This window comes from Muscardinus avellanarius (genome assembly GCF_963383645.1).
Source record: "Muscardinus avellanarius genome assembly, chromosome: 3".
NCBI lineage: Eukaryota > Metazoa > Chordata > Mammalia > Rodentia > Gliridae > Muscardinus > Muscardinus avellanarius.
Genome location: NC_137788.1, coordinates 123,333,408 through 123,346,952, shown reverse-complemented (window position 1 = coordinate 123,346,952; position 13,545 = coordinate 123,333,408). Strand labels below are relative to the sequence as shown.

General features: G+C 43.6%; 1 protein-coding gene across 2 annotated transcripts in view; it reads right to left on the bottom strand.

Moving 5' to 3' along the window:
* MYZAP (myocardial zonula adherens protein) overlaps positions 1-13,545 on the bottom strand; it is a gene marked incomplete at both ends in the record, with an annotated part of 100,230 nt that overhangs the window by 19,904 nt on the left and 66,781 nt on the right. The window contains one exon of one of the 2 annotated variants that reach the window (XM_080690949.1): positions 1,087-1,170. The exons of the other annotated variant lie outside the window; for it this stretch is intronic. Within the exon in view, the coding sequence (XP_080547075.1) occupies positions 1,087-1,170 (84 nt within the window). The remainder of the gene's footprint in view (positions 1-1,086; positions 1,171-13,545) is intronic. 2 annotated transcript variants of the gene reach the window in all.

Sequence of the window (13,545 nt, the reverse complement as noted above, 5' to 3'; positions counted from 1 at the left end):
TGTGCCAGCCGCCTTCTACACACCCTCCTCTCGTTGTGGCATGTGCGTGCATGCAGCTGTGACCTCGTCTTAGAACGAGGAGCGCCCCCAGCTCGCCAAGCCAACACGCAGAGCCCGCACTCGTGCTCGGCCGAGCGTGGCTTCTTAGCTTCGCATACACACGCAGAGGTGAGGTAAGTAGCCATGTGCGGCATACACTAGGCGCCTAACCAGTGTCGCTGCTTCCTCTCCCTGCTTCATCTTGTCTCCTGCGCTGTCTCTGGGAAGGACGCTAAGGAGGAGTACTGACCAGGACAGGTGCTTGGCAAGCCAGCTTTTCACAGAGTTGTAAAAGGAAAGGGCTCAATGCCAAGTTGTTAATCAAGAGACTTTACAGCAAATAGATTCTGGCTTCTCTTTCTATTAATACCTAACCTCCTAAGGTTCTTCCAACTCCATAATTTCCTTCTCTGGAACCCAGACAAAATCCCTAATGACTTTGAAAAAGTCAACGAATTGGGGATACTAAGCACCTTCCAGTTTCAGGTGGAATGACGTCACCTCTAAACACAGTCTCCCAAGGGACAGAAGAAGAGCACTGGCCGAGGAGTCTGTGCTTCCAGGGTGGCTCTGGTATTTACCACACTGGGTGGCCCTGGGCAAGGCTGCCGGTCTCCTCTGTGCCTGATCTGTTGTTGTTGTTGTTTATATTTGTCCATCCAGACAAATCAATCCTGGCCTTGCCTTTAAATTGCAGGAGAAAATCATGTGAAAAGACTATGTGAAAAGACTTCACAAACTGCAAGGCGCTACAGAAATGTGGAGACTTGTCAGTGTTCATCAACAGCTTATCAGACAGACTTCCTGAGGAAATTCTGGAACAAGGCAAAGGAGAGCCAAAAGCAGAGGTGAGCCATGCGCCGCAGCAAGGAGAGTGAGACGGGAGAGAAAACGGAGCTGTCAGCTCATCTGCGGAGCTGGCAGTTAACCTCCAATCAATTTTATAAGGCCAGGAAATGGCCATATTTTTAATTAAGTGTCAGTGGATCCGCAACATAAAATTGAATGGTGGGGAAGACACTGACTTAAAGACCCACAGCTCCTTACCTCTCCTTCTAAGAAGGATATCTTTTCTAAAAGCTGCAATATGAAGAGCTGTTTCTGTTGCACCTTTTTCTTGAGTGATTCAATCTGGAAAGAAACAAACGGAAAATGATGAATCAGAAGTGGAGATGTGCAGGAGCGAGCGCATGCTGACTGACCAGGGGGGCCGTCCCTGGCGCGGGGGAGCTGCTGGGCCATGGACAGAGCCCGAGACCAGGAGCTGGGGCTCCAGGCGGCCTGATTTCAGAGTGATGGCTCAGTAGGTCCATTTAGCCCAACATGCGCTGCTTTTTGGCTGTGTGATCCTGAGTGACACCCCAGAGACAGTCCAGGGCACGTGCCTTGGGAAATTCATATACAACTTGGAAAATAAACAATCATTCAGCCTGAGTTTCTGAAGCACAACCTGCATTTCAAGCATTCGGTTGTGTGATTCTTGTGAATACATTCCTATCTGTTCAACCACATGTTGAGAAGTGTGGTGTGGGCTGGGCGGCTCGGGTGTTAATGATGACGGTCTGGGGCAGGCGGGCCTGGCTTCCTGAACGGCTCGTGCTGGGCTGGCCCCTCTGTCCCCCCAGGATGCACTGTCTTGGACTCTTTCCTGTTTTTTCTCTCATACATCAGGTTTCCCTAGACCATAAATTACCGAAGTGGGTGATACTGTCTGGGTCAGTGAGCAAAATATAGATACATAAAGAATGCAAATTTCCCATCACCTTTCTGTTTCTTCGCTTAAAGAAGACTTTCAAGGAACCACTGAGTCTTTTGTTTGTTTTGCTTTGTTTCTGAAAAGGGGGCAGCAAGCCAAGTAAGTTTGGGGATCTACGTCCTACACAAATCAGAGGTTCCCTGAAAGCAGAACTGGGGTGGTTTTGTATCAGGCCACAACTTGAACAACAGTGAAAGTGGCGTGTTCAGTAAGTCACACTCATCCAATAACCTTGAACATTAAAGTTGAGCATTCACAAAATCATCTCCAAAATCCCATCTCAGTGCAAAATAATTCCTATGGAGGGAACCTAGAAAAAAGTACATATGCATTTGCCCTTTGACCCAGCAACCCATTTCTAAGAGTAGATCCCAAAGATACTGGTCAACTAGAAATGACTTGGACGTAGGCTTTTCTTTCCTTAATTTTTAAGCAAACACAAAAGAAAATTCCATCAACAAATCGCTGGTTCAATAAACCACAGTAATCCTAACAATGGAGGTGTGTTTAGTCTCCCAATAAATGAAGAGGATCTCTAAAATACAGATAATGATATGCCGGGCGCGGTGGCACACGCTTGTAATCCCCGCGCTTGGGAGGCGGAGACAGGAGGATCGCGCAGGTTTGAAGTCTGCCGCGCTGGCTTAAGAGACCCTGTTTCCAAATAAAAATATTAAAAATGGGTCTGGGAGTGTAGCCCGGAGGTAGAAGGGTTTCCAGGAACCCCAGGAACACCAAAGATAAATAAATAAACAAACAAACAAACAAACAAATAAATAAATAAAATACAGATATGATATACATTAAGGATACATGGTATGATCGATTTGGTGTAACACAGGTGTTGCTATGTAAATACATGTGTTTTGCATGAGAGACTCTACAAAGACAAAGCCCTAATTATTAAGAAATAGTTACTAAAAAGTGAGGAATTGCAGTGGAGGATACAGAACAGATGGAAGACTTTTCCGATAATAACCTGTTACACAGGTTTAACTTTAAAGGCCCATTTTATAGATTCAAAACTAAAACTGGACCCAAAAGAAAAAAGTAAACACCAAAATTTGATGAAAATCTGAAATGAAACAACTTAGCTGCAACATTAATTGGTGAAAAGCATTCAAGTGTTGTTAGCACATGGTGATTAGAGTTTTTAGCAGAATATATTCTAAGGATAAGATTCAAAGAAATCTCACCTTCACTAGAAAATTTTGAGTAGTAACATTAGTAGTGCCATTTTGAAACTATTTGATATATATTATAGTGTAATCATGTTTGGAACTAAGATTTTTAATATAAGAGAAAGCAATACAAGTATGAAATTGAAGAAGCAAAATTTTTTATTTTGAAATGACACTATCAGGATGAACTCAGATTCCTTTATATCTTTTTCATAAAATATGCATTACTATTCTGCCCACACAGAAGATTTAGAAACCTAGCAACATAATATATTTATATTGTAGTCTCCATCTTTACCCACTTGAAAAAAATAGGATATCTTGGAGGAATGGCTCATTCCAGGGACAAAAAATTAACTGGTTGAATCTGAGCTACCTTCTTACACTTGAAAACAAGGACATAATGTTTCTCCACTTAGGCCAAGGATAGAACAATCTGAGCATCAAAAGAAGTAATAAATGAGTTGAGTAAAACACTTGGGATATAAGAATAATGAGTATGAGGCCTTCATAATTGTGTGTGTGTGTGTGTGTGTGTGTGTGTGTGTGTGTGTGTGTGTGTGTGATATGGTACTGGGGGTGGAACCCAGTGGCTTTTCTACCTCCGGGCTATATTCCTAGATCTACTTTATACTTTATTTGGAAACAGGGTCTCACTAAGTTGCTGAGAGCCTCACTAAGTAGCTGAGGCTGGCTTCGAATCTGCGCGATCCTCCTGTCTCAGCCTCCCAAGCGCGGGGATTACAAGCATGCGCCACCACGCCCAGCAGTACTTCATAATTTAAGAAAAAAAGAAAAACCAGAATAGTGGTTCCTTAGGTGCCACTGGAAATGGCAAAGCCCCCACCTCCTCCCTTAAAAATGTGGTTGTTTGAAGGGAAAAAAATGAAAGCATTTACTTTGCATTTCTCGTACAAGATACATTTTGGAGACTCTAACAAGCCCTCATTGATGAGGAAAAAGTTTTACTCTACTGAAAATCCCAGTTAATCAATATGGAGGAAATGACAGAAGAAGAAAAATTATATTCTCACAATCTATGAAATAAGGAATTCAAACAACATCATCAACAGATGAACGGCACGGGCGAGAGCAGCTGAGAGCGTCGGGCTGGCTCGCGCGCTGATGCTGGGGTTGCCCCCTGACCCCATTAACAGCTTTCTCATTACCCAAGTGGGTAACAGCCAGGATCCGCCCCGCCGGGGACACAAACCAAAGCGCGCGCACCCCCCCTCCAGCACACTCGCCTGTTCGCAAATCAAAGTTAAAAATTGAATTCGTCTTCTAGACCGAGTAAGAAAGCAAAACGTCAAGTCTAGAGCATGGAAACTCTTACAGGAACACTGGCGCTGCGCCTACATACGTGCCAGGCAAGAGCGGAAGCAGAGCGCAGAGGCCAGACAGGGCCTCGGCTTTAGATGAAGACACAGCAAGCAAACGTAGACACAGAGCGTGCTGGTCAGAATAGAGCATCAGAGAAAGACACGCCAGGAAATTTGACTACGGGCTGGTGTTAAATGCTACTAAGGAATTATCATTAATTTTGTTAGGTGTGACAGTGTCACTATGATTATATAAGAAAAAGTTGAGGTGTTTTAGAGACGCGTGGTGAAGTATAGGAAACATGCAGAACGTTTGGGATCTGCTTTGAAAACGCTACACAGGAGAAAGAGAAGAGGAAAGAGGCCTAAATGAAGCCAAGGGAGCCAAGCCCTGCGCTGCCCACAGGAGGCTGGCCAGCCAGGGTTGGGAATGCGTCCCGTGGATTTCACTAATTATCCTCTCTGTTCTGAATGCTTAATATATATTTCATCAAAAGGTATTTTCACGAAAAGATTTTCAAATTCCATGCAGGATTGAAAAACATAATCCTCTGACATGAAAAGCAAACCTTATAAAACTGAGTATCAGAAACACACTTTAAAAAGTCCCAGGTTGATAATAATTAAAGAAATCACCAATTAAAACCAGTAACGAGTTACCCTGTAATACCTATTAAATTTGCCCCAAAACGAGTCCTGAAGAGGCCAGTGTTGGCAGGCCGGGGAGGGACTCTCAAGTGTTGCAGGTGGCATTGTAAATTAGAATGACCCTTTAGGCAATTTAGCAATAAATATTAAGAGCCATAAAGCTGTTCAGACCCTTTGACCCACTAATCCCACTCCTGGGAATTTATCCTAAGGATATAATTCAAATATGGGGAAAAAGCTGTATATACAAAGATGTTCTCGCTCCCATTATTTATAATAGAGAGAAAATGGAAATAACCTTAATGTCTAGCACTAAAGGAATGGGCAGTAAATTACAGAATATCAATTTGATGGACTGTATTACACCAACACTGAAAACAAATACATTGCAAAATGAAAACGTGTTTGCAAAAAGCCTCGAGGGACAAGAGAAAGTTTACAACAGGGAAAGTGGAACTGGAGCTTCTAGTTTAGATATGTGAAGTTGTTCTGGGGCTCAGGTAAGGTTACCAACAAAACGAGTTGGTAAATTTCCTTCCATTTTTATAAGAAGATTTTTCAAAATTTATTCTCTTCCTGCGGCTTTAAAAAAAAAAAATCCCAACAGTGTTAAGACTTTTTTTGTGTGTGTGTGTATATTAAACTGTTCTTCTCCCCTTGAGTTCTTTATTTTTTTTTTATTTTTTTTTTATTGGTGCACTGTATTCATACATCATAGTAGGATACATACTTTTGTAGACATACATGCACACTTTTCCCAGTCAGCCCCCACCCAATCCCCACCCCATTCTCTCCCTATCCCTCCCTCCCATGCTTGGCTTAGTAGTTGACATCTAGTATTATGGCAATTTATCTAAAATTAAAAATGATAATCTCACATAACAGTTTCATTTGTCTGATACCAAGCTTTTGATGACTTAAAGATAACATTTCAATATTTCTTTTTGCTTTCTTTCTTACCAGAGAATCTATTTTTTCTATTTTTTAGGTGAAACTATCATATATTTATGTATTTATTTTTCAGAAAAAAATCTATCCTAATATGGAATATGGAGTCTAGGTACCCAAAACGATCTTGAAAAAGAACAAAGCTAGAAGATATATATTTTCTGATTTCAAACCATATAAAGCTACAATAATTGAAACCGTGTAGTACTATTCTAAAGGTAGATATATAAACCATTGGAGTTAAATAAAAGCCTAGAGCTAAATTCTTCCCTATATTGTCAAGTTATTTTTGACAAGGTTTCCACGAACATTTGGTGGTGGAAATGATAATCTTTTAACTAAATATTGTAAAAAAATAATAATTACATGGAAAAGAATAAAATTGGACCCTTACCTAATCCCATATACAAATATTAACTCAAAATAGATAATAGACTAAATATAAATCTTAAGACTATAAACTTTTAGGAGAAAATCTGGGTCATAAAACCTCACAACATTGAAATTGGCAGTGATTTCTTGGTTATGATTTCAATGGCACAGGCAACATAGGAGTATACAGACTCCCTAAAAAATAAAAAAATAAAAAAATTGTATATCCAAAGACAATGTAAACAGAGTTAACAGTTACTAATAGAATGGGATAAAATATTTCCAATTGCTATATCTGAAGGTATATTAATATTCCAACTAGAAATCCTAAAAATTAACAACAATAAAGGCAAACAATACCATTTAGAGATAGGTAAAAGACTAACATAAATAATGAATCTCCACAGATAACCAATCTTAATTGTCTGTTGGATGGAAACTCTTGTTTCTCTGGTTCTGGTGTGTGTTACCTATTTCTTCTTTGTAGTTAATCTCTTTGAGTATTTTCTCTAGTGCTGGTTTTGAAGACATAAATTCCTTCAGTTTCTGTTTGTCATGGAAGCTTCTTATTTCTCCATCTAATTTGATAGAAAGTTTTGCTGGGTAGGAAATTTTTGGCTGGAAGTTGTTTTCTTTCAGAGTTTGGAATATGTTACTCCAAGCCCTTCTGGCTCTCATGACTTGGTTTGGGAAGTCTGGAGTGATTCTAATTGGCTTGCCTCTGAATGTCACTTGGCCCTTTGTTTTTGTTGCCTTTAAGATTCTCTGCTTGGCTTCCACATTGGTCATTTTGACAATTATGTTGCGTGGGGATCCTCTTCTCCGATCCTGTCTAAAGGGAGTTCTATAAGTTTCCTGGACCTTTGTATCAACCTCTTGCTCTATGTTTGGAAAATTTTCTGCTATTACTTCTTTGAAGAGATTGTTGATCCCTTTGGTTTCACTTTCTTTTCCCTCCTCTATTCTAATTATTCTTAGGTTAGCTCTCTTAAAATGGGCCCATATTTCTTCAATATCAGATTCCTGCTGTCGGATATTTTTTTCTAGATTAGAAACTATGCGTTCATTTTTGGATTGCTCATCTTCTAAGAGCGAGATTCTGTTCTCCATGTGTTCTAATCGGTTGTTTGTGCTTTGAATTGAGGCCTTTACTTCATTAATTGCATCCTTTATCTCTTTTTGGCTCTCTCTGAGTTCTTTTCGAAGCACCTCTATTATTTCTACAGTTATTTTCCTGATTTGATCTTCTAGAAATCTCTGATTTTCTGTTTTATCGGGTTCTGATGTTGTGGGGTTGTGGGCATTAATTGTTCCAGTATTATTCCTCTTTCCCATGATTTCGGATGTTTGTGCCTTCTCTGGGTTCTTCCCTTGGGTCACTATGACTTCGCGTAAGGTGTTCTGGATCTCGAGTCAGTAGTATCTCGGACCCCACTGCTCCTTTACTGGGTTTTATCACAGAGTCTCCGACCCAGAGAGTCGATAGAGGCTGCTTTAGACTGTGGGGGGTGCCAGGTTGCACGTTCTCCTATGGTGTGATATCTCTGCCACCGCCCCTCCACCACTGGGTCAAGTCCCAGGGAGTACAGTACTGGGATTTCTCCTCTGTGGCCCGCAATTTGACTCACTGTTCTTGAGTACGCAGATGTAGCTGTACCGGATTCGGTGAATTCTCTGCTGCTGCCGCCGGTGGCAATATGGCGCCGCTGCTACACCCTCGGCTATGGGGCTGGCGTTTTTCTTCTTGATTTTGATTTCTACTCTGAATCCCTGCAGCGTGTGCTGAGCACGGCCACTGGGAGCTTTAGATGCTCTCTGCGCGGAGAAATCCCGCCTAGCTGTTCCGCAGTGGCTCACCTCGGCTTGCTGTAGCCGTCCCGTGAATTCGCCGGTGCCTCCAGCAGTATGGCGCTGCTGCCGCTTCTGCCGCGTCCTTGGGCGCGAGGCCGGTGTATCTCCTCTGTGGCTCTGTTCTCAGTCCGCTTTCTCTCTGGAGCCTGGTGATTTTTTGTTTCACTGGTGATGGTGTTTTCTGGCTATGAAAGGCGCTGATTTTGTGGTAATGGAGATTTGTTGTTAGCGGGGCTCTTAAGCCCCGCTTTTCTCGGTCGCCATCTTCCCGGAAGTCCCCCCTTGAGTTCAGTGTTAAGACTTTTTTTGGTTGAAAATTAAAGCCCTTAAATGACAGCCAAAATGGAAACTGAAATTCACTAAAAGGTTCCAAGGAGAGAGGCAATATTTAATAAAATAACATAAAAAGCAATTTAAAATGCACTAATTTCACTATCGCTGAAGAACTCAGAGTTATTCGTGAGTCAAGGAAGCCACAGAACATGGGATGAACACAGGAAGGTGTCAAGACCACCTTGTGGGCCAATTCCCCAAGCTTTAATCTTAAAAATACAGTCAAGCACAGCGTGTGGCGCACGCTTGTAATCCCCGCACTTGGGAGGCTGAGACAAGAGGATCGTGCAGGTTTGAAGCCAGCCTCAGCTGCTTAGTGAGGCTCTCAGCAACTTAGTGAGACCCTGTTTCCAAATAAAATATAAAAAAATAGGTCTGAGAGTGTAGCTCAGAGGTAGAAAGCCCCTGGGTTCCACCCCCAGAACCACCAAAAAAAAAAAAAAAATACAGTCAAGCTGGGCTTTGATGGTGCATACCTGTAATCCCAGGACTTGGGAGGCTGAGACAGAAGGATTGCAGGTTGGAGGCCAGCCTCAGCAACTCAGTGAGATTTTCAGGAACCTTGTGAGCCCCTGTTTCAAAATAAAAAAAGGCGGGGGGTGTAGCTGGGAGGTACAAGGCCCCTGGGTTCAGTCCCCATTAGTGTGTGGCATGTGCACACACACACACACACACACACACACACACACACACGCCAGCCTTCCATATCTGTTGGCGTTTGACCCCAGGTTGACTCAGCCCTCACACAAAGCCGCCTTCAGGCTTAACTGTTGCCAGGTGATGGTAAAGACCCGGGTCCCCAGGCCCAAGCCAGGGAAACCCAGCGGGAAGTTAGACGCCCTCATCCCCAGACCACCTAGGCCATCTAGACAGGAACACCATCTTGTTGCAACAGCTAAGCTTAAATATCAAACGGCAGTCCGGGAGCAAAATTTTGGCCCTTTTAACTGATGTTAATATAAATTTTTATTTTCACCTTGATCGTCGTGTTTCTTTGCAGCGCACATCGGATATGTCACTTGCAGCCTCGCATGACCACGCAGGATACAGAGTCTCTCAGATTTCAGGCTGGCTTGATACTTAAGAAGGGAGAGGAAGTAGAAGGCCCGGCTTCTTCAGACTGATACTGGCGCAACTGAGTGACGCATTCGCAGTTTGGGCTCACCGGTCATCTTTGGGCAGACCAACAAAGTCTCCAGGCCCAGAAATTCTGGATGTCTCCGTCTTTTACTTAAAATGCTCCCTAGGTCCTCTGCCCCAGTTTCATTCCATGCCCACCCCCTCCCTCCCTGAGCCTCTCAGCGCTAGGCAAACATGCTGCAGTCCTGCCCCCGGGCCTTTGCACGGGCCTGCGCCTCCACCCAAAACACCAGCCACCTCCTCCTGCTCCACCAGGATGACGACTATCACCCTGATCAACTCAGCCGCCTCCCAGGCCAGTGGGTCCCGCACGCACCTCCCTCCTGTGTGACACCTCAGCCTGTGAACACACCTGTTAGGACACGCGTTGTTTTTAACCATCCTTTGTTTCTATCTTTGCCTTGCACAAGACATCAAGCCCCAAATGAGTAACACCTAGTGCATCAATTATCTTGCATGACAGATCCCTTCTAGCTGGGCATGGTGGCACACGCCCGTAATCTTGGAGGCTGAGACAGGAGGATCTCAGGTTTGAGGCTAGGCTAGTCTCAACAATTCAGCAAGACCCTGATTTTTTTCTTTTCTTTTTTCTTTCTTTCTTCTTCTTCTTCTTCTTCTTTTTTTTTTTTTTTTTTTTTTTGTGGTACTGGGGTTTCTAGAAGCCCTTCTACCTCCAGGCTACACTCCCAGACCTATTTTATATTTTATTTGGAAACAGGGTCTCTTAAGCCAGCACGGCTGGCTTCAAACCTGCGTGATCCTCCAAAGGAGCGCCACCACGCCCGGCAGCAAGACCCAGTTTTAAAAGAAAGAAAATAAAAAGAGCTAGGAGTGTAGCTTGGAGGTAGAGTGTCCCTGGGTTCAATCCCCAGTACAGAAAGAAGGAAGGAAGGAAGGAAGGAAGGAAGGAAGGAAGGAAGGAAGGGAGGGAGGGAGGAAGGAAAGGGAGGGAGGGAGGGAGGGAGGGAGGGGAGGGGAGGGGAGGGAGGGAGGGACTGAGGGCAGGCTTCTCTAGGAGATTAAACCCTGATCAATTCATACATTTTTATGAATGACTTTGGAAACAGACCACTGTAGTAAAACAATTCCTTTCAATTTCTTTCAAAAGAGCTCCGGTTAACCAGATCAACCCTGGGAGTTATCTCTCAGCTTCCTGAATTTTTTTTTCCACTTGTAACATGTAGGACAGAGATCACCTCACGTTAGACGTCAGAAAACAATGCAGCTTTATAGTTAGAATTCTGTGACTAGTAAACACAAAAAAAGAATTACGTGACTAGTACTCACCCGCGAAGAGGAATAAATGAAAAAATACAGCAGCAAATGAGGAGCAAGTGCTAGACAGAAGTGATACAGGTTGCTGTGGAATGGTGCTCCGGGCGGTCCTCCACCAGCTGGGGACCAGGCGCGCCCGTGGGAACTGCCAGGTGAAGTAAGACGCGTGGGAAGGGAGCCCTGAACGTGGGCAGCGGTGGCGCCCGGCCCCACAGTGCCCTGCAGTCACCTCCTCCTCACTGGTACCGGAAGGCACACTTAGTTAACACAGACACTGAAGAGTCTCACACCCGGACAGACATGATGGTAAAAGGCAGTGTTCGGGTCAAAGCCCAAGCGAGAGGATGCTCAATGTGGGGAACCGTACAACTAAGTAGGTGTCCAGCCTGGGGCTCCTGCCAAGCACACGGCAGCTCAGTCTGCACGAAGGCTCACAGCCTGGGCGAATGAACCTCCGCGTAACAACATCTTCTCTAACTAGGGATGTCACCTGTCATTAGGGACCTAACCAGTCAGAAAAGGCCAACTAACTTCCTGCAAGGAACTCGCTGCTCTAACCAATCAAATACTTCTTTTGTCTCGCTTCCGGGAAAACAGGTGAATTCCTGAACCAGCTGGTGCTGTCTGACTAATGAATCACTGCTTGCTCAAGGAAATTCTTTAAAACTAAAACAAGAAACAAGAGTCCCATTCAATCAAACGGCTTAAAATCTGGTAAAGGAAAGGTGAGTTTGTAAACTCCAGATGGTCCAAGTTTACAGCATTATCATTTATTTCCTCTAAATTTTCTTTATTTGGTATTTATTTGAAATTTAGGAACAGCCAGTTAAGTCCGTAAGGCTCGTTCTCGTTTATTCAAGACCAGGGATTGGGGGCTGTGTGTGTCTCAGGGTTCAAAACGTGGCCACACGTTGATAAACAAGACAAAATCTCCCAATTTCTGTCACTCACGTCTCTGCTTTGGTATTTCTTCTGTGAACTTTCATTCACAAATGCTTCCTACTTCAAACTGCATGTATGAAGAAAACTTCACTTTCCCATTAAAATATTTATTAAAGATGTATAACTATAGCTGGGCGTGGTGGTGCACGCTTGTCATCCCCGCGCTTGGGAGGCGGAGACAGGAGGATTGCGCAGGTTCGAAGCCAGCTGTGCTGGCTTAAGAGACCCTGTTTCCAAATAAAAATATAAAAATAGGTCTGGGAGTGTAGCCTGGAGGTAGAAAGGTTTCCAGGAACCCCCCAGTACCACCAAAAAAATAAAAAGATGTGTAACTGATGTGTAATTCTAGGTCAAAATTAAGCAATATGATAATTATAAGTCCTGTGGCCTTTTTAAGGGAAATTTATATCACTATATTATTTGAAAATTTCACCAGGAAATAGCTTGAAGAGACCCTTTATTGTCTTTAAAACCCACAGAGAGAGCTGGGCATGATGGTACATCTGTAATCCCAGTTCTTGGGAGAATGAAACAGGAATATCACAGGTTCAAGATCAGCCTCGGCAATTTGGTAAGCCTCTCGTCAACCTAGCCAGGCCCTGTTTCAAAACAGAAAATAAAAAGTGTTCGGGTGTATCTGGGAGATAGAATTAGCCTGGGTTCGATCCTCAGTACCACAAAATGCCAGGAGGTGCAGTGAATCCGCCAGCTGCCTGGGCAGGGAGAGGGCAGGGCAGACAGGCACCAGCTGGCACCCCAGGCCTCCACCACCTCTGCCTCCCTTCCTCCTGGCCCACGGCCTCCTCTCCAGCCCGGCCTCTCAATCCCTCTGTGGTCTGGCAGGCAGCTGCCGGCCTCCCCTCCACAACTCTCGTTTGATCCATACGTACTGTGCCGAGAATGAATGAGAACGCCTGATATTTTATACTCTTCCCTGAAAAGGTTTTCTTTTCTGCTACAGTTCCCCTTAATTCTATTTTGGAGAGCTAGTCACATAATTTCATAGTTATTGTGTTTTTAAAGTCCATTCTCCTTGCTAAAAGCCACCACAAAAATGCAAAAATAAAAAAATAATAAAGCTTAGCCTCTTTTAAAGAACTAATAACGCATAGAGAAAGATGGCCAGGTCCGAATCTGCCCTGTCCTAATGCATCAAAAAGAACAGCTTAATAAGGACGAGGGAAATGGCGCATTATCTCACGGGAGGGGTGAAGGGGATGAATTAAGACCACGGCAAAGCTCGGCTGAAAAATTGCTAAATGAAGCTCTGAGTGAGGAAAATGAAAAATCAATGAAGGGACGGAGGGGAAAAGGCACATTCTTCATCTTCACGATGCTTGATTGGGTTTGTGGAAATTCATTTTCAATTAATGTGTCTTGTGGCATTCAGCCAGGCTAGATATGACCAAGGCACATATTTTAATCAATTCTTTCTATTAAGTAATATATAATAATAGAACACTGCTCAAAAAGAATCTGTTTCAACTGGCTTCTGAGATAAAAATAATCTAATTTGGTTTGATTTCCATCTTCTATTAAAGATCACCTAACTTCTCTTTCAGGAGAGGAACAGTGATCTGTTTCTCCAGGGAGCCTAAAAATGGCTTGACTATAAAAATGTTGGGGAAGGATGAATAATCTGGTTCCCCAGTCTGTGCGTCTCCACCGGAAGGAAGGAAGAGTGTAGTGGGGACCAGGTCTGTGCTGGTCCAGCTCATGATGCCCAGAAACAACGCTA